The sequence below is a fragment of the Diprion similis genome, chromosome 3 (assembly GCF_021155765.1).
Source record: "Diprion similis isolate iyDipSimi1 chromosome 3, iyDipSimi1.1, whole genome shotgun sequence".
NCBI classification, from domain to species: Eukaryota; Metazoa; Arthropoda; class Insecta; order Hymenoptera; family Diprionidae; genus Diprion; species Diprion similis.
This window is the reverse complement of record NC_060107.1, coordinates 10,618,087-10,640,403: the sequence shown is the minus strand read 5'-3', so window position 1 is coordinate 10,640,403 and position 22,317 is coordinate 10,618,087. Positions and strand designations below refer to the sequence as shown.

Here is a 22,317-nt window from a genome sequence, read left to right as displayed (position 1 = left end):
AGCGGCGAATTACTTACTGACAATTTCTTTTATCACAAATATTCTAAATCTTTCGCCACAGTTTCAGGCACATTAGGTGTGTATAACATATGATAAATAACTTGAATTAAGTTGGTAGTTTTAAGCACAGCCGCAAAACAGGAAATCATTATAGATTCAATGTGCAGTTGAAATATTTGGAGTAATTGGAGACTTTTTGGACATAAAAATGAAGAGAACGTCTATCACGTAGTGAAGATTTTGTTACTACGTGCTAATTATTAACTAGAATATTTTGAATAACTGACTAACTTGTGATGCACAGGGAAAAAAATATCACGTAAGATTCAAATACTTCCGATGATGCTAATCAGTGTCAATAACACCATAATCTTAAGTTTTTTCCTGAAGTACAATGATAATAAAATAAATGTTTTGTTCGGGATAAAATTCTTCTACTGACTTAAAAGAGGAAAAAAAATTAACTACAAGTTTGTACTGTTGAAAAATACAAATAGAATATTCGGTTATAACCATTCATTGTGAATGCTTTTGTTTAAAGTTGTCGATCTGCTGGTAGGTAATGTCTGTTCAACGTGTTTAGGCCTATGAGCAAGAATATTATGTTCGAATAGGCTGATCTTTACTTCTTCTGGACAGTACCATTGGACCCATGTACTGGAACTATTTCTTGTGTGATGCTGTCGAAGGCCTGTAAAATAATTTGGAAAAGTTGACAGTAATTTTTATCTAACTTATAATTGGAAAACTACTTGGTAGAGTATGTGGTGTAATCAAGTTCTAGGGGGTATCAAGTTTCCTGATATTTCTAGCTCTTCCACACAGAAATAGACAATGTTTTTGTCACGCCGTTGCTCCTATCTAATAATTTCATTTCTAAACCACAATCAATTACAAGTTGGAACATTTCTAATTCAAATTAGAAGAAAACAGAATGTGCGTCACACCACTTTAATTCAACTTAAAAAAAAAAAAGAAAATGAAATGTCAGATTGTCTGGAAATCAATGTACTATGAGAAAAGCAAAACTTTAGGTGGTTTCATTCGGTAAGCAACATTTGCTTTTCGCTCCGACCTGAAAAACTTGTACTTACAAGGAACACCAGTTTGTTGTGCCCCTTCAAATTCGTTGCACCTCAACTAAAGGACACGTATTTTTTTTTTTACCGAGGGAAAAACGGTTTAATGGGGTGGAAACGACCCCTGCAAAAACACTTGAACTATTTGAATGAAACCAAAGCGAAAATTTTTCATTCATGGATGCAAGATTCATGAATAGAAACTTTTCATCGTTGGTTTTATTTAACTACATCAAGAGCCTCTATCCAAAACTGAGAGACAACCCCGTTGAATGCCTATCTTTGGAAATCGCTTAAATCGTTTTTGCCTGATCAAAAAACAAATACGTGTTTTTTAGTTTTCAAAGTTCTACAACATACATGAGTTGTAACAAATTCGGAACAGATACACACACACACGCACACGTACGCACCAAACTGAAATGCCTGGTTAGTAAAATAAAAAATAAAAAAATTCTTAGGGCTGGATATTTCTTAACTCTAATACATAGGAAAGATGTAATTGTTTGTTTAAATTGTTACCACTTGAACATATTTTGTAATACGAATTTGATCCTAGAAGCGTGGTATACAGAACTAAATTCTCTAAAAAAATGTTAATTCAACAAAATCCATGTTCATATGTTGTGTAAGCATCAGAAGTCAATTTTATGCAAAAATTCATCTTTAACCGACTTTAATGGCCAAACTCTTGGCATGGCAGCAAAAATTCACATGACAATTTTGTAAGGATTTTAACTTTTGCCAAAATGATCGAGTCCGTATCATTAAATTCAGCCAAGTGGTACGAGTAAAAAGAAAAAAATAACATCTTTCATTCAAATGGGAAAACTTTAAATTTTGAGAGGAACCTTATAAAGTTAAATTTAAGAGGTATTCTTCTTAACAATATTTTTTTGCTACATATATCCGGCTTTTGCAGTGGGAGCAATAAAAAAAAATCTCGCTACTCTACTACTCTTACATACTTTTTATATTCTACTAACCCAACTCTTTTAAAAATCGTTCCACAGTTGCAGAAGTTTTTTTTCCACTCAATGTTTCTTTACATTAATGTTACTAATTCCAATAATTGTTGTCATAATACTTCTCAAATTCATCACGTTCTTTGTGTTGCACATTTCGAGTATTTTTTAATATTTCTAAATACTGAGGCATGTCCCAAGGAACAAATCAATGAAGAGAAATATAAAATTCCAGCACATATGTCTAACTTTTTCCTATACTTCCTGTAGTGACTAGATGCTAAGTTTGATGATGAAAATTAAGAATACCTCTTTAGCAACGGTCTTGAGTTCCTCGGCCATATTGTTCCCCATTTCAGCAAGCATTCTAGAGAAGTATCCATTCTCATTTTGTAAGAGTAGATGAGGATGATCGAACTCTACTATTTGTCCATGGTCCATTACTAAGACCTTGTCACTGTCCATAATCGTGTTCAATCTGTGAGCTATGGTCAACACAGTGCAATCCTTGAATTCTTTTCTTATCGTATGTTGTATCAAGGCATCAGTAGACGGGTCTACATTTGCTGTAGCCTCATCGAGAACGAGAACTTTGTTGTTCCTTAGGAGAGCCCGGGCCAGACAGACAAGCTGGCGTTGTCCGGCACTGAAATTCGTTCCACCCTCGTTGACAAGGTGGTCAAGCGATGCGATGGAATCCTTCAGTTCGACTTGGTCCAGGGCAAGCCAAAGTTTGGCATCTTCAAACTTGTGAAACGGATCAAGATTGTCCCTGACTGTGGCAGAGAATAAAACTGGCACTTGCGGTATTATTGAAATTTTTGTTCTCAAATCGTGAAGGCCAATCTTCTTCGTGTCTATATCGTCCAAAACTATTTCCCCTTCCACTTTCGCCAAGCGAAACAGGGCTGAGATGAGCGAAGATTTACCAGCTCCGGTGCGGCCGACTATTCCAACCTGAGATCAATTGAAATAGTTAATAATTTCACAGAGCAAGATCATCAGATCTTTTTTTATGAAGAACTAACTGTTTCATTACACCTCACTGTGTCTTTCCCCTGATATGTAGAATTGTTACGAATATTAATGATTTAATTCACCGATATTTAGAAATGAATGGACTACACTGCCAAAATCAAAAGTTAGGAAGTGAGCAAACACTCTCTGAAAAACCTCCAGTAATTTTATATGCGCCAATTATGATAAACACGAAGGAAACAACATCCCTCTTATGCAAAAGAAATGATTCTGACCAAGCTTGAATACCTCAAGCTAAGATATCAACACGAAAAGAAAAGTTTTAAAATTAGAACATTGAAACTGATTAAATTCTGGTGTATTTGATTCTGATTCGAGGGTTTTGGGTTTACTTTGTTTACCATAGTGATTTTCAGGAATTGTTTAAGAAAAATTGTGCCAATAGTTATCTTGATAGTGGACAAAAAAAGATTTTTTAAGTACTGTAGAATAGACATTTACTAACAGTCATATAATTATGATAGACTGTAAGATTTCTTAAAAAATTTCCAAACAATTCGTGAGGATTTTTTCGAACAATGAGCCCAAAAGGGTTAGATTCTGATTGAAAACATCAAAGTTCCTCAAATTGCTGATATCTTAACTTGTCTTATTCGAATTTTCTTGGATTTATTCCCATTAGACAGTAGGAATGTTGTTTCATTCGTGTTCGCCATCACTGGCATAAATAAAATTTTTGAGATTTTGTTGATGGTGCTTTTTCTTTTTGCCACTTTTTATTTATCCTTAAACCTACCTTCATTCCAGACTTGATTACAAGATTCAGGTCCTTGAGAACTGGAGGTTCGGACTCCACATAGCGCAGATATGTGTGATTGAATTGAATTTGACCTTCACTTGGCCATTGCGCTGGGGGTTTTTGACCAGGTTCGCTCTCGAAAGGGCCCTCCTTCTCGAGTTTCGTAAACTGTAGAACACGCTCGACACTTGTCATCTGAGAAATAACTTCTGCCATTTGACGCACTCCGTGTTGCAGCATTCCGCACAAAATCAGAACTTGTGAAATTGCCAGTCCAACATCACCAGCGAATGTATTACCTTGAAGAAAAGATTGAGTTACAAGGTTTCAAGTCTTTTCACTCAGATGAAAAGCGAAAACGATTATTTGACACAGTAACAATCACAACGAAAATAGCAATATCGATATCTCCCAACCACTAAGGCGCAACCTGAAAAATTCCCTTTGCATTCCAGATAACATATTGACTCATACGATTACCAATTGCTTTCCTTATTACTGGTCACGACTTTTTGGTGGTACGTCCATGCAGTATTTGAATAAAAAATTATATTTACTTACCATGGTTTAAGAAAATGAAGCTGTACGTGACAAATGAAACAAAGGCAAGAGATACCATATCCAGCCAAAATCCAAAGGCCGTGCTACTTACAACGGTAAGATAGTAAGCTGCAGTATTCAAGTTTTGATGGATGTCAAACTCTTTGCGCAACAACTCTTCTACTCCAGATGATCGGATTGTTGCTAATCCACTCAAGGAAGCACTCACATGTGAGAACACAGGGCTTTTAGCTGTGAATTCAATTAATATTGGGGAGTAAATAGAAATCCCAAGTGAAAATTATTCTAAGAAATTTTCAGTAATTTCCATCAATCTACTCGGAAGAAGAACTTTTGAGAGTTTCAATTTTTTTTTTAAATCTCCGACAGATTATAATAATGTCTATGTGAAAATATCTCAATTTCTCTAAGACAGAATTAATTTCGTCAGATTTACGAAAAATTTGTTAAATGAAAGTTTTTCAAAATTTATGATAATTCTAGTATCGCTGCAAATATTTTTTTACAGATACGTGGTGTTGTCAGAAAAGACGCAAAAACTCCAGGACTCAGAAAATTGACAGATTAGTGATACGGAATAAAGATCTGAAAAAATATTAGTTTTTTTTTTAAAACATTCGGTGGATTTTTACCGCTAACTAAAATTTGTCAGAATACTCAGAAACTACAAAACTTGTGAGTTTTTCAGAATTCAAAGTTTTGAGAAATAGTACCCAATTTCTTTGAAAACTGTCTTCAAAAAATGTAATTTTAAAAGTCTCTCTGGAAAAAAATTAATGGTAAATTTTTGAGGATTGCCTCAACCTGTCTAATGTCTCACAAATGAAATCAGGCGAAAATGATTGACAAAATAGTATGTTTAAATTATCTAAACTGTAAATACTTACTAACACCTTCCAGTCGTTTGATATCTCGGGCCGATGAGACATAAATTTGTTGGATTAGCCAATACAAGAACCCCATAACAATTATTGCGAATATCATCCACCAATTGATTATGACCACTTGAATCAGGATACCAGACATTACAAGGTAAACTTGTAGAGATTCAATCATTACTCGGGGAAGAATTTCGTCTATTGCTCCCATATCCTTTGAAAATCGATTGAGAATACGTCCTGGAGAATGATTGAAGTGTTGATATTTGAAATTACGAATTATGCAAGATAGTTGTCGCAGCACATCATTACTCACCGGAAGGATTTGTGTCAAAAAAATGCATGGGGGCTTTCAAAATATTTGCAAACATCGTGTTGTGTAAGCCCTTGCTGGCGTTCATGCATAGTTTGAAAAAAAGTAAACTTCTAAGTATCGTTATCACAACACTTCCAGTTATACAACCACCGTAAATCCATAATGCCGTATTTGTGTCAAAGTGAGATGCATTTTCACTTATATCTTTTGAAATAACCTAAGTATGCAACACATTTTAATCTAATTAATCGGTACATCTTAATTGCAAAATCAGACAATATACCAGAATATATTACTTTTGGGTATAAATTAATGCAATGACTCAAATAATCGTAAACTTCAATTCATTGTTTTTTCAACAATTCTCCGATTAAACCGCTTCTTAAATTAATCATCTTTCAGATTAATCGGTTTCCTGAATAATCAATTTATCGGTTTTTCTGATGAAAAAACAGTTCGTCTAAGTCTACATTAATCGATTAGCTGCACAACTCTAGTGTAAATCCTTCAGACAATACTTTTTCAATATCAAGTCTAATGCGCACTTGTTGAAACTAATTGTGAGAACTAGGTATTTTGAATCAGCATTTCAAATCAAACATAGGGAAAACTGTAGACAAAATGAAAAGCATATGAAATGTGTGGAACTTACCGATGTTGGAAGCAGAGTATTTGATGAATTTAACTCAGAATTGTTATATGGACGTGTGGCGATTGTTACGTTGCTTGGAAAATTATTGTTTGTGCAATTTTGCTGAGGTTCTTCCATTAATAGACGGTCTTCTTGTTTGGTCCTATTTTAAAAAGGCAAATGAATCAGAATTAATACAAGAAATCTCCATCGCAAATATTTTTTAGGCACTTCGGGATGTTAATGAGTGTCGAAGCTTCAAAATTTCTGTATAATTACCAATATGAGAGCCAGTAGTCGGTTCCACTGCTGGCCAGTTGACCCAAAATCAATGTAACTATAACCATTAGAATCATGAATGTTGAACCACCAGCTCTGAAATATTTCCAATACAGCGTGCTCGAGACACCACCCTTGGCCATCAATTCGTCGGTCTCCTTAGGCTCGTCTTCTATATCCTCATCTTCGTTCAGATTCGAAATTTCGGATACCATTCGATCGGCAGGTGGGTGTACCGCAGCTTTGACCTTTTCTTCAGGCTCGTCTTCGTTCAGCAAATTTGCAAATGTTGTGTTATTTTTTTGCAATTCTTCAAACGACCCTTGACTTGCAACTTTGCCCTATTCAGGAAAAATTTTATGATGATTGGATACAGGTGCTTCAAGATGAAATTTGAAATCTTTTCATATGAAGGAAACCAACTACCATTCGTTTTGAAGATGAATAGGCGGTACAATTCGAATCAATGGTTGAAAGCAAAAAAAACACGTCCAAAGAATTTACAACAGCGTTATTTGCGCCAATGATGACAAACACAAATGAAATATCATCCCTGCTATGTTCAGAATGGTTGAATTGTCATGTTTTTTCATCAGATTTTACTGCTTTTAAGCTCTTTTAGTGGGTGATTAGATGCTCAAAAATTTTATGCAAAACATTAAAGAAGTCTCAAATTCGAGTACAGATTTAATGCATAAATGTGATTTCTGAGGAACATTTTGTGCCCAGCAAAACTATTTTATTCCACTGCGGAGATAAGTGGGTATTTGTAAAAAAAATTTTGTCCGATCTCTGGAAATCTTTATGATGAATGTGATAAGCCGAAAAACATCAGAATCGGACGAAAAATAACGGAGTTTAATCATTTTAAATGCCCTATCATAATGTTTTTGAATTGTTCGTACCTAAGATTGATAGAATTTGCTCTAAATCAATTCTATTACATAGTAGGAACCTGTTTGGAACGGTGTTCTACATCATTGGCACAAATAACTCTGCCTGAGATTTTTAAAGCGATTTTGCTTTCTTTCCTTAACATTTGATTCTGATGCACAGCCCATTATCCTTTCGCCGAGTGGTCAAGCTATGCAATTTTTCTGCAATAACTATTGAATACTCACGTTATCCAAGACGACAATCATGTCAGCATTTTTCAAGTATTGTATTTGATGTGTTACTAGAATTCTCGTCTTCTGTTTTAGGTAGCCATTTATGCACTCGTCGAAAAGTTGTTTACCTACGTGTGTATCTACTGCAGAAAGCGGATCATCTAAGAGATATATATCTGCACTTCTGTAGACAGCTCTGTAATGATCAATTTAGTCACAGCTGTAGCATTTTATCTACTCTGAGTCCAAAAATGATATCATCAGCACCATATTGTCTGAATGAAGTAGGAAGCTTCCGAATTTTTTTACAAGTATTTTTATATCCGCGTGAAAGCAATTACCTGGCTAGATTAACTCTGGCACGTTGTCCGCCACTCAGTGATGCGCCTTTTTCGCCAACAATACTCTTGTCACCTTGAGGGAATTGCTCAAAGTCTTTTAGGAGAGCGCAAACTTTTGTAACTTCTTTGTATTTTTCTTTATCGTACTCTTGGCCAAATAGTATATTATTACGAATACTGCCACCGAACAGCCATGGCTCTTGACTGGCATATGCAATAGAGCCATTGACATAAATGTGACCTTGATTTGGTGGAAGTTCACCCAGAACCAACTGCAGAAAGGAACTCTAAAAAGTGTAAACAATTTTAAATGAAAAACTGAAATTAACGCTATCCGGAAAAATTCGATCTTTTGGAGAATCAGAAGGATACTGCTGAGCGATATTGAGTAAAAGAATGAAAAGAACTCATGAAGGCGAATAATAATGACATAAACGCATTTCAGAAAATTAATTTCAACTGCTTCCTGAAAAATATTGGATTTTTCTCAGAAATCAATTTTAATTTTCCATAATGCAGCACAGTCCCAAAATACACATTAGACATCAAATCTTTTTTCATGAGTGAGAGTTTTGAAAAAATGTAAGTGTTAACAAAAACTCGAAAATTTTTTGAATTTTTTGGAGACGTTACTAGGATAAGTCAAATCTTTCCACATGGCGAAAACTAAAAAACTCGAAAGAATTCTTTGACGTTCCCTAACCGAATTGTAATTTTTACGTGATTAAAATTCGAACAAATAAAGTTCCGAGGCGATCGGTCTTTAATGAACATTTATGATGTATTTAAGAGTCATGCAACCGAGCATGTTGAAATAAATTGTTCTTAGTTTGTTTTGCATAGAAAAATCTGTATTCTTTCTCATTCCACTACACCGCCATAAATTTCCCGGACCATTTTTTCGAGTTCTCCAAGTTTTCCCTAACCAGTGGCAACTATGCTCCAGAAATGATATATAATTTTTCTTAGGACTGTATGAAAACGTTAATATATTTCTGAGAAATTACTGAGAATTTTTTTCATTGAGAACTTTTATTAGTAACGGTATGGTGTACCTTTCCAGAACCAACTGATCCTACAATGGCGCATAATGTTCCCGATTTAATACGAATATCTATGCGGTGGAGGGTATTTGCAATAGAATTTTCAGTCCATGAGGTGGTAACATTTTTTGTTATGATAGCATCCTTTTCATCACCAGATGGGTGTCGCTGAGGAGAAGGAACATTTTCTTCAAGAGATAGGAAAGTCTGAAAATATTTCAAAAATTAGAATTAAAGCTTGACAACATCTTGTCACCCTGAAAAAAACTTTTCCAAATTTATGTATCATTCATTTAAACGTGTGATTATTTGGAACGAATTCCAGAACATATAAAGAGTTTATATTGTTTACTATACCTCCAGACGTTTGATTGACACCAAACTTTCAGCTAACATTGAGACAGCCAGAGGGTAAAAGATAGCCATGGTACATTGAAGAATGTTGAAGTACTGTGCCAGTGAAAATGCTATGTCGGCAGATATTTTGTTACCGATAAGTACATATGTCATGATTGTGAAAAATAGAGTTGTACGTTCGGTGAATACCATGGTTGCAAGGTAGAACCCTCTCAGATATGATGTCAGAGTTAAAACCTCTACCTCGTAGCTGTAAAGAAAAATATTTATCAATGGGTATAACTTTGTAAAGGCACTGAAAAGGCAACAAACGCATAAACGAAACTCGTGTTTCGATAGCACCAAAATTTCTATATCTTCTTATTAAATATCTTTGAAGTAATATCTTTGATGCTTTTCAACACAGCAGATGCTGCCATGTTTGTAATGTCATATGTGGTCAACGTCTTTGTGTGACCGGTTCAAATGAGTTGATTCTTTTAATGATTGTGCACTAAAATTCACTATTAATAAACCTTAATATATCTTAATAGAACTTAAGACTAAATGCAACAGATTGCATAAGATAAGATGTTTGAAGGTAGGTAGGGAGCAGTTTTTAGAGATAGAATGAAACACAACAGAAAAGTAGCCAAAGATTTTTTACGTTGTCAGGAAAGGCTATAAATTTTAATAGAAAGTTTCGAGTGTTAGCTTGCACATGTGATCTTTAATAGTGGATCCGAATTCGTAGTGAAGACCACTGAGTGGAGGCTCTTGAAAGAACAGGAAAAGGGTTTAGATAAAGGTAGTTGTCATAGGGTACAAATCACATCGTTCATCGTAACTTTCTCACACTGAGTTGGAGTATTCAAAAATTATATAATTAAGGTGCCAACAAATAATTAACGAGCTACTCAATTTTCCATACGTGATTAGAATAATAACCAGCAAAACTTGCAGGATTTTTGGGGAGAAAAAATCTCATTAGAGGTCGAAAATATAGAAAACACATCTGTCACCATATCTAGAAATATTATTTGTTCGCACTGGAAGTACAGAGATGTAAAAAATTTGGAAAGAAAAAAAAATAAAGGATATGCATGCCAAAATATTTCATTACTAGTTACAATATACCAGATCCTATAAAAAATTGTTTTTCAAGGTGTATATATTTTTCGGTAACAGAAATCTAAATACGAAAAATAAATCACAAACCTCCTCGCCATTGACACAAGTTTTTCGAATGGCTTTTCCCACGCGTACATTTTGATGACTTGAACCCCACTAACTATTTCATTCATCAGTCGTACTCTTGTATCAGTTCTTAAGGCAATTTTCATCCTCAACTTCGACGTCCATCTACTTAGATACCCTAGAAGTGTACAGAATTTTATATTACATACTTCGAAGTAATAATTCGTTTGACAAAATTAGTTGTGTTGTTGATGAGAAAAACTTTCTAATCTGCATGACTAAAATTCAGAACATTCAACTACGGTAAACAAAAAAGGAAAGAGTACTCCGAAATTAGAAATTTAGATAAATTTGAAGATCGTACAGCCTAATTTCAGATTCACTCGCCAAGTCCATTGACGGAATAATTTCTATATGTAAAAATTTTACACTCATCCAAAACACCAGCCTGATTTGCAATAAATTCCATTTCATATACGGCTTACCTTGTAACGGGACTGTTTGTATAGTGATTAATAATATCCCAGCCAACGAGGCAACCTGGACACTCCGCCAGACAAGGTAGGTGATTAGGGCTCCCTGAATTGGCAATACCCAAATATAATGTAAGAACATGCCGACTGTATCAAATCGTGCCACATCGTTCGAAAGCAGATTGACGACCTGTCCACTGGCAGTTTTATTGGATGCACATCTCGACAAACGCAAGATCTTGAAATGGAAATAGGTGTGTAAGTGTTCGATGATCGATAAACGTTTATATAATCAATAAGGATGAACTGGATACCCTAGCTAAAATTATTTTCAGAAACTTTTACAAATTTCTCCTAATCTGCTTGGAATGTGAAATTTCGGTAGTATTTAAGACATTTTAATTTCAAATGTTTCCTGTGAATTTATAATTTCTCTTCAAAATCCATCCCAGTTTGTTTATAATGCGGTTCTATATAGCAAAAAATTTCAGAATTCCGATTTTATTAGTTGAGTAACACAAAATTAAGTTCTGAAAAAATTCGAGTTTTCTCTAGAAAGTGGTTGAATTTTCACCTCTAACTCAACTTAATCAGAAAAAGTCTGAAGGATACAAACTCGAAGTTTTTTTTGTAGATTCCCATTGCAAATTAAGATTCCTAAAAAAGATGACTTCTTTGCAGAAACTCTGCAGAATTTCTCAAATCTCACAGACATTGTAAGACTAATTCAAACTTTTACAGAAGTAATAAAGAATTTATCTCAGACCTGAATTTCCAATAAAAATTACGTGAAATATTTGAGAATTTTTTCCACCATGTCACATCTTCATTTTTTATTGTCACTACGAATTAATATGCACTCACTTTTCTATAAACCAGAGAACTGCAGGCGATGCGAACTCTCATGCCAACTCGTAGTTGCCCCACATTTACGTGATGTGAAATCGCTGCATTTGCCCAAGCCAGGACCACAACTGCACTGGCGTACATATAAGCTTCTTCAGAAGTAGAAGCTGAGCAAGGTTGAAAATGGGCAATCAAAAGTCCCAATGCAAACGGTTGTGCTACTCTAGAGAAACATTGTACTACTTTTTACTCATGAATTTAATAAAAGTTACATTCACAGTTCATGCTTTGTTTTTAAGAAGAATAAGAAATTTTATTTAGTCGATTTTATACTTTGTAGGACAAAGAAAATGTCTTCTTTTTTTATTCAGAAACTAAAAATTGCAGCAGATTTCACCGCAGAACTAAATTTCAACATTAATAATGTATCACATTCAAATGAATTTTTTTTTATTTTAATTTTTTATTCTGGTAAAACCCCATCTTTGATCAATTTTTTCATAAGAAATTTGGAGAAATCTAAAATTTTTCGGCTCCACAAAATAAAAATGTAATGAACAATATTACAATTTGAACGCTTATTTGTATAAAGTTAAATGGTTTAATAAATATGAAATATGAATTCATCTTACCTAATGAATACAGATAAAATCAATATCCATATACCATAAATACAATATGACTTTGCAAAAGTTTTCTTGATCGCATGTAACAGTTTTGGTTTTCGATTTTCTTCCTTGGCATTTTGTAATTCAATTTTCCAATTTCTGTAAAAAAATTTTGATATTAGCAAATACTTCTTTACATCCTAGATTCAAAATTACCTTGTACGATAAACCTTATGAACACAACTATTATTTTTGTGATTGATTTTGTGACCAGAGGAGGAAAACTATTATTTTTAGCCTTTATGATAAAAATTACAGTAGAATAGAATGTCAAATAGTCAGGTGTTTCAGAATTCTAGAACTTTCCACTTGGAAATTGAAAAATTGTTTTTTCAAGTTATAGGACAGTTATAGGAAAAAATGAAGACTTTTCAGATATAACAGAATGAGCATAAACTTGTCTGTAATTCTGGGTGATACTATTTGTAAGATAGAATATATATTTATATAACGTTGTTTACTCTTCAAGGATGTTGCCAAGCGGTGCACTGTGGTCTTCAGGAAGAGCATTGTACAGATCTTTGATTTCCAAATCATGAGTTCTGCCATACGCAAAGAGCGACTTCAACCACCTGTAAAAGTCATTATACATCAGGTGTGATAAGATTACAAAGAAGTTGAAAATATATTTTGATAGTCTATCCATACGCATCACTGAACGGTGTTACTTGCCATGACGCAAATTCCCATCATTAGAGATTTTCGAGTTACTGCCTCGAAAAGAGCAGTATGATAAAATTTCCATTCACCATTCATTAATTTATAAACAATAGAATGGCACTTGCTGGATCTACTGATCAGAAATTACAAATGTCGCTTTCTTCACTGTCTTACCTTCAGAGCTGGCAAGTTTTAATTTCAAATTTTGAATAATTTCTGATTACGTCATAAGTTGTAACTAATTGTTGGATACAGAATGGACAATTGGAAGTAATCAGAAAACTCGCTTCAGCTAATTCAATGACTTGGATATGAAGACAGCATTCCTTAAAATTTGTGATGCTCATTGAAATAATGTGTGAGGAAAATTTATAGGGATCATATTTTTTGCATTCAAAGTGAAGCTCAATTATTTTTTTTTTTAATCACTAAATACGTTCAAACCATGTTCAACCTCAATACAATTGAATTTTATTAACCATATTTGATTTTAAAGTAAAACCATCCACATTATGTCATATTTGCATGATAAAAATATTGCCAAATTTTGTAGCAGAACTGAACATCATTCATCATTATGTAGATATGAGTGATTACATCATCAAAGAGATGATATACAGAAAATGTGATATGTAACGAATAGTGTGATGAGTCAAATGTCAGTACAACCTCATTTGATCACGCAATAGAATAGTAAACTGAATGTATAACAATAGAATGGGAATGAATGTAGTCTTTGTTATATCGTGAATTTTTATTCGTACAGACTGGGTGTATATTTTTATAACTAACGGGACAATGTTGTCGAACGTATCTATAGGCACAGAACACTTGTGGATTTATAACTTTACTCACCAAAAAAACAATCGGCTCAAAGGATTGGCCTTTACCTGGGGACTGGGGTTATCGTACTTTCGACTGCTATCCATTCCGTCACGACTTTTATCATAAACCGATTATCATAAAATATCAAAAATAATCCGTGTAAGGCTTAGTTTACAGATCTTAATTTAGGAATAATTGATCACAATCAGGATCAATACTTGTGACACCGACTAATTCATCATTGCACACCAGCCAACCGCTCCCGCTGCTGACTTACAATGAGATGCTGGCTGCAGTTACAATCAAACGTGGTCACGAGACTCACACAAGGTCGACTGACAGAACACGGAACTGACAGTATTTGCAGATTGCTGTTTTAAGGCCGGATTACACGGCCCGTGGTTCAGCGAGCTTTACTCATGAGCCTCTCATTGGACTCGGCGTGCAACGCGTCATGTGACTGGCTAGTGCACGAAGACTCGGCCCGGCGGGATAAGGCGAGAGTTTTCCCGTCAACTGTCGGTAAATTTGACACAAGTAAAAAAAACTCGTGTTGAGGCTCGAGTTGTGAACCCGTTCGTACATGTTTAAATCAAGCATTTTTGACTACTATACGAGGAATTTTTGGACAAGGCACGGACAAGCCCTTTACTCGTGGCGTGACTGAAGAAATATACAGTTGGGCATTCACCCGCAGAATAGCTCGTAACGACACTCATCGTTAGTAGCGGTTAAGGATATCGTTAGCTAACGAATTTTGGGTACTGAATCCCGCAACAGCTGAACTCGTCCTAGTTTTGATTTCATGTTTTGGGATTCAATTTGCATTTTTTTTTTTCGAAATTCTACTAGCCCACAAGAAGACTTAATTTTTTTTCAAGTTTTTTTCTATCAAACATTTTATTTTTTAAATTTTGTTGTCAGACTTCACGTTTTTGCGCTACGTCCTCTGGAAAAATGTCAATTTTTAAAAAAGGTGATTTGAAAAAAAATCATAACTAGAAACAGTTTGATTGAAGAAATTTAATGAAATTCAGAGTCTTCTTGTAGGCTAATTAAATTTGAAAAAAAAATTGAGAACTGTGTTACCCGTTGAGCAATAGTTGACTGATATCCTCAGTCAACACCGTCAGTTGCAATAGTAAATATGTACATACATATTTAAGATAGTTTCAATTAGATTCATGGTCAACCGTTGAGTGATTTATATTTGACATAAAACAGCAATTAGTTGACATAATATAAAAGATGATTATTCTAGAAAAGTACAGTTGCTCAAAAGAATATTAGATCTATATGATAACGATTGTAACAATATAATTCAATTAAAATATGTTAATATAAATAATAAATATGTATACATTTAAGGTAGTTTTAATTAAATTCATGATCAACCGTTGAGTGATTTTTATTCGAAATAAAACAGCATTTAGTTGACATAATATAAAAGATGATTATTCTAAAAAAGTCCAGTTATTTAAAAGAGTATAAGATCCATATAACAATTGTAACAATAAATTGTAATAATATCATTCAATTAAAATCCCTTTCAATCTTGTGTATATATCCATAAGAAGATAAAGACAACCATTACTATAATAATACGTTTGTTAAAATTTCATGCAAGTATAGAGACAGCTCGTTTCCACACCACCACTAGGGGTAGAGCATTCGGTGCGTTTTTTTTAAACGTGGTATCCCCAATAGGCCTATTCCACGAAGATGAAATGTAAAATTGATCTCAACGACATTAATAAATTTGTTTTTGTATGCAATCCAAATAATGAGAGGAGAAAAGGAGGAAGAAGAATCCGAATCACCACAAAACGTAAGATCTTCAGAATTCTACAGTCCAATTCAAAACGAAAAATTCAAGGAGTATCAATAAAACCGATGGTCAACAACTCGGGACGAAACTCTATTTTAAAATAAAACGAGAACATAACGAAAACGTCTAAAGAAAATCTTAATAAGTTTTGATGCATTTTGTGTTCACTGATTGTGAGTCCAGAATTTGCGAAAAGAATAATCTTCCATAAATTTTACACCGTGAAAACGAAAAATGTAACTGACTCAACTAGAGAGTTTGATTCATTTTTTTTTCTCCAAAATGCGGCAACCAACTAGATGTCAAACATTACGATTTGTCACTTAAAATTGAGACAAATCATGACAGAAAAATGCTTTGTTTATTAGTTTGAGTCAGTGGCATTTAATTTTCACGTTGTAATTAATGACAATCTTAATGATAGCGCATACTAATATACAGTTATACTACATACATAATAATTAACTATACACTTATGAAATAATTTCAATACAGTTTTACAGCCAATATACCTAAACGAGACCTAAACAATTAAATGTTGATTTTTCAGTGGAGCCAATTAAACTCAGTGACATGGAACAGATAAGGATATAAATCTTGATCTAGGATCTTGAAATAGACAAGAAAGAAATTATCTTAGATGAAAAATTATTATGATTGGTGATTAAAAGGAAAAATTGATTAGCTGAAACAGAGGAAAAGTTTGATTAGCTGAAACAGACAAAAGGTTTTAATTAGCTTCTAGCAGAGTAAAGGTTTGATTAGCTGTAACAGACAAAACGTTTTTATTAGCTTGAAACAGAGGGAAGTTAATTAGGTGAAACAGAGGAAAGATTTGATTAGCTGAAACAGACAAAAGGTATAGTTAGCTGAAACAGAGGAAAGATTTGATTAGCTGAAACAGACAAAAGGTTTAATTAGCTGAAACAGAGGAAAGGCTTGATTAGCATAAACAGAGAAAAAGTTTGATAAGCTAAAACAGACAGAAGGTTTAATTCGCTGAAACAGAAAAAAGGTTTAATTAGCTGAAACAGAAGAAATAAGTTTGATTAGCATAAACAGAGGAAAGATTTGATTAGCTGAAATAGACAAAAGGTTTAATTAGCTGAAACAGAGGAAAAGTTTGATTAGCTGAAACAGACGAAAGATTTAATTAGCTGAAACAGAGGAAAGGTTTAATTAGCTGAAACAGACAAAAGATTTAATTAGCTGGAACAGAGGAAAGGTTTAATTAGCTGAAACAGAAGAAATAAGTATGATTAGCATGAACAGAGGAAAGATTTGATTAGCTGAAACAGACAAAAGGTTTAATTAGCTGAAATAGAGGAAAAGTTTGATTAGCTGAAACAGAGGAAAAGTTTGATTAGCTGAAACAGACAAAAGATTCAATTAGCTGAAATAGAGGAAAGGTTTAATTAGCTGAAACAGACAAAAGATTTAATTAGCTGAAACAGAGGAAAGGTTTAATTAGCTGAAACAGAAGAAATAAGTTTGATTAGCATAAACAGAGGAAAGATTTGATTAGCTGAAACAGAAGAAATAAGTTTGATTAGCATAAACAGAGGAAAGATTTGATTAGCTGAAACAGACAAAAGGTTTAATTAGCTGAAACAGAGGAAAGGCATGATTAGCATAAACGGAGAAAAAGTTCGATAAGCTGAAACAGACAAAAGGTTTCATTATCTGAAACAGAGGAAAGGTTTGATTGGCTGAAATAGAAAAAAGAATTAATTAGCTGAAACAGATGAAAAGTTCAATGAGCTGAAACAGAGGAGAGGTTTGATTAGTTGAAACATAGAAAGTTGCTACAAGTACAGTGATAAAATCTCTGTCAAATCCAACATGATATTCGCGGCAATAAAATTTAACTCGATTATTTTTAATAATGACAACGAATTGCATTGTTTTTAATCATTATCTATTTCCCACCAAGAGTTATTGAAATAAATATTTTGTTCGACTGGAATTTATAGGTATCAGTGTACTTGTAAAAAAAAATTGCTTTGCTGCCCTGGAAGAAAAAGTAATACCACGGTTAAAGAACCAATAATTTTATACACTTCAGATCTCTTTCATAAATACTATCACTATACACTCGACGATTTTTGTCCCGTGAGCACCGGCTTACATATGCCGCGCTTTCTCTTATAACCACAAGGTATCAAGTGGACGCGCAAAAGGCGCGGTCAAACTTGAAAACTTGTTTGTTGATAACAAAATTGACTTAACAGTTGAAAGCTAAGCACATCAAGAGCACTTTACTTTCCCACGTACTATTAGCGAAATCGATGCGCAAAAGGCACGAGCAATCGATTCGCATCATCAATTGTCGCGTTAAAAGCGCGTCCGGTTTAAGTGATTACTTGCCGCACAAAAAGGCGCAATCGAATAAATTGTCAAAAAGTTTCTAATATTTAGGACTTGTCGTAAAAACTCTGTAGAAACCCAATCCACATCTACGTTTTTTCAAATCAGATACACTGCGATGCGGATTGTTGTTCACAGATACGAATCAAGTCCGGGAGGGAGGTTGGAGAGCATGCATTATTGTGTGGCGTGACGGTCGGCGGTCCTCTTCGACGCGAAGTCTTCGAGCTCAGCATCTCTCCCTATCTAGCGTACCACGGAACGCGATAGATAGTCCAGAGATGCGTTTTGCCTATTCAAACGATCACAGAGATTAAATGAAATAATGATGGATAATGACTGAATAATTGAATTGAATAACGGCTGGTAAATAATTGCAGAGTGAGAATAAATGGAAAATTCAACCGCCTTGATATTCAAATACTGATAAATGGTCTAGACTCGTAAACAGAGTCTTTCGATTGGAATAAAATTTCTGTGATAGTTTGACGCTGTGAATTACAAAAGTTAGTAACATCACGGTACATCGCGACCTTCCTACCCTCGCCTGATTCCCAACGGAACCACCCATCGGAAATGTTGAAAAAAGATTCACACGCACATTCACATCAAACCCCGCGACGGATCCCAAAACGACCATCTACCTCCCCGGTTACCTATATTCGATCTAAACGATTCTCCATTTTTTCCAACACACATCATTCTTCCTCATTCGCGCCGTGGTCACTGTCACTTACTTTTTCGTTGATTGCCTGTAGGGAGCAAAATGTTTTTGTACCATAGTCCACCTACTCAGAATACAGTATCGCGGTTGTATCATGGCAACCCTAATATTGTATGCATTATTTTAGAAAATACTGGCAGACTATCGATACACCAACCTTTTGTAAAATGGATTAAAAACATCCTGAATACCAATCAGCATTTTTCTAAACGAGCTAAGTTTACAGTTGACAGATACTTGTTGCTTGTTAAAAAATTGAAAATGATTCGTAATATAAGATGAAATTTCATTACGTTACTTTATGCTGGACTTTGTAGTTTCATTGATTCAACTATAATGCGAACAAGTGAATACATTCAGACCTCAGGTGAAACCACCACTTAAACGACATAATTGTTGAATTCAAATCTAGATTATTACATCAGGAGCGAAACACGATTCGATCTTGTGATTTGCGAATGAGTGATGGTTACCTGTCGCGATGCTCATTCCACATTTAGCAACGTGCAAAAGTTCTAACTTTAAGTAAGCTACGGTAAATCAAAGTGCAAAAGAAAAACGATCCAACTGAAAGTCAAGCACCGTTGCAATTGCGAATGAGCCTACCCATGCAGCTAAGAAATCGAAGATTGATGTAATATTATTGTTACCGCCACGCCACGTGACAGGGGAATACCAGGGAAATATCCGTAACCTAAACACATGCAAACTCACCAATTTTCACCTCCTCCGGGCTGCTCCACACTTCAGATGTAGTAGTTCTAGTAGATCCCAGGGTGAATCGTGAAGTGACGCACTTTTTACACTGCAATAAGAATATAACAGAATAATAATCATGCAATATATTTGGATCAGATTTCGTTTAACTAGAAACTGTCTGTTGAAAACAATTTTTTTTTTCAAAATTCAGTAATTTTTTATGCACCGATACATGAACCACAGAATCAATAATAGAAAGCATTGAAAATTTACTACAATTTTCTTGAGCGTAATTAAGGACTAAATAATATTAAATTTCAACTAAAGGTCAACTTTCTTAGAGTGAATTTAGCGTGAAAGTGTAATCGAAAATGATTTTGATCATGTACCTGTTTTTTATTTTCCAACAGCACTGAGGCCTGGTCAGATTTTGCATTTTATTTTGCGATGTTTAATGCTGGGCTCAATTCAAATAATCGCAAACCTCGATTAGTCATGCTGCAGTCTATTTCTGTAATCAGATAAAATAACACCAAATTTTGTTAATATTTCCAAATATTTATATAATATAATAATTAATATAATAATAGTTCATTTCCAAAATCTTTAAAAATATAATCAATTGCACTATACCTTTTGTTTTTCGGAAATAAATTGATCTCCTCAGTCAATGTAGGATGTTTCCAGGATTTATTGATAGGGTCACTCGATCCAGGTAATCACTAACACCAATCAATGTTATTGCAGTTCGTTTCTGTAAACAGACAAAATACCACGATATAACGTTAAAATCGATCTACTAATCAAGCATAATTTAATTACTATTTTCAAAAAAAATAATACGACGATTAAAAAACAGTTAATCGTTTACGTTCCTCTGTTTTTACCGTAATATACTTCGTCGTCGTCAGACGTATAATAAGAATAAGAACGTACGAGTTATTCGAAATTCGAAAATAAGTAACGTCGTAATATTATGAACTTGTGAAAAATATATATAATAGAATACGAAACGCAGTATTATAATATCAATTCTCAGAAAGAAATGCGAAGGAAGATGAATTTGTTGATTCGTAATTCAAGGAAACACTCGCAGTGATAAACACAAATCTAGGTATGTTTTCGAAGGGTAAGCTGCACCAGCCGCCACACAAGGGCCACTATAATGTAAACAATGCATCCTTAAGCTCACCAACATTTTTTCACCTAGCTTGTTTTCAATACGCAAGATTCGGTGCCAAAATGACTTATACGCGATAATTGCATTTTATAGTCCTGTGAGAGCGCTACGTATGATCCGAAATCAGAAACAATGATTCAAACAAAGGTCATCCCCCGCAAGGTCAGTTTTATCAAGCCAATTTACCGTACAACCAACGTATCTCTTCATTGAAATAAAAAAAGTAATACGCATGCTGAATTATTCTAAAGTATGATCGAGATTACTGTTGAAAAACGAATCTCTGCTGACTGTTAGCTCGTTTACAGTTTTGTAAATTAGGTATCGGCGCAGCCGGTGACCGCTAGAAGCTACATGAATAATTCCGTATATGTACCTAACTTCAAATTGCCGATTTCATATTAAAAGATTTTTCAACAGTCGATATCGAGTAGTTACCAAAAATGCGCGAGCAAAAAACACAACACCCTGCAAACAGAGGCAACTTCAAGTTACGCGTACGATGATTAAATGCGACGTATGAAACTCACCTTCAACATCTGTAGGCTGTTTTGATGTTAATAATACTTCGATTCCCTGAGCCACTTGTCTGCATGTTGCATAGTAATTACCGAATGTAAATTACTAGAAATGTGCACTGATTATAACACTAGGATTTGGATTCTACAGCACTGAAGTCTGCATTCTTCGAGATATTTGAATCGGAGCAAATTCTACTCTTCAGACCCGACTGCCTGCAAGCACTGACTGGAGCCGAATGAGCGCTGCGCGACGTTTGCTCGCAATTTATACGACTGCCAGCGAGTAGCGACTGGAACCGAATGAGCGCTGCGCGACCGCTTTCTCCCACCTTTCTCCACTTTTCGACCGGTATGTCTATCACCGGTATCGATCGGTCGGATTACGCTGTGCACGGCTGTTGTGCACAACACAACCAAATTTTGTACGTCGCAACAGCAGTCGTAAATTTGAAAACCACTAACGGAAGGTCATGGGAATTTTTTGATTTTTCACGAACCATTGACAAGCTTGAATGCAATGAAATACGTGTTAAGGGAAATTTGGTACAATACAAGAAACGAAAACTTTATTTATGAAAACATCGACATCATAGGATTCAGATCGATAATAATGTTACCGACAATTTCAACAGGCTCTATCGGTATTTTTTTGCTTTGGCAATACATCGAAAACTTTTTGATGTACCGAATAATGACATCAAATATTTTTGAAATATCGATGTAAATCAAATATCTCTACGGCAGCGTCACGCTGTCGGTGGCAAAATAACTCTCATGACAATGGGTATACGGCAAAATGCCGCACATTGAAACAAGTCTATGACCTCTATGGCAAAGTCGCGACCACGGTCTTATATATAGATCTGGAGACGATTATGAAATGATAGGTAACCGTTAGTCGATCCAAATATTTTTACATTTTTCGCAGTTACGTCGTGTTGTTGCTTAGGGTGCGTTCCGATATTGGCTCCCAGTGCTGTCAACAATCTTTTATCTCTTTTGCGCTGCCGAGTT

The 22,317-nt window shown here is 34.6% G+C and overlaps 1 protein-coding gene across 2 annotated transcripts; it reads right to left on the bottom strand.

The window, feature by feature from the left end:
- Positions 1 to 380: 380 nt before the first annotated feature.
- On the bottom strand, positions 381 to 14,328 carry LOC124405018 (ATP-binding cassette sub-family C member 4). 2 transcript variants are annotated; one of them, XM_046879620.1, is made up of 18 exons: positions 14,015 to 14,328; positions 12,961 to 13,071; positions 12,464 to 12,598; positions 11,850 to 12,054; positions 10,998 to 11,223; positions 10,534 to 10,690; positions 9,337 to 9,586; positions 8,992 to 9,186; positions 7,937 to 8,223; positions 7,608 to 7,791; positions 6,487 to 6,827; positions 6,229 to 6,370; positions 5,577 to 5,793; positions 5,270 to 5,500; positions 4,383 to 4,613; positions 3,819 to 4,120; positions 2,354 to 3,001; positions 381 to 691 (listed from the first exon to the last, which is right to left on the bottom strand). In XM_046879620.1, the coding sequence occupies exons 1-18, from the start codon at positions 14,086 to 14,088 to the stop codon at positions 623 to 625; spliced, it is 4,005 nt and encodes a 1,334-aa protein (XP_046735576.1). In that variant the 5' UTR covers positions 14,089 to 14,328; the 3' UTR covers positions 381 to 622. The 2 variants fall into 2 exon arrangements, with proteins under 2 accessions (XP_046735576.1, XP_046735577.1); XM_046879621.1 differs by lacking the exons at positions 12,961 to 13,071; positions 14,015 to 14,328 and having other exon boundaries at positions 11,850 to 12,049; positions 12,464 to 12,565.
- Positions 14,329 to 22,317: the final 7,989 nt, after the last annotated feature.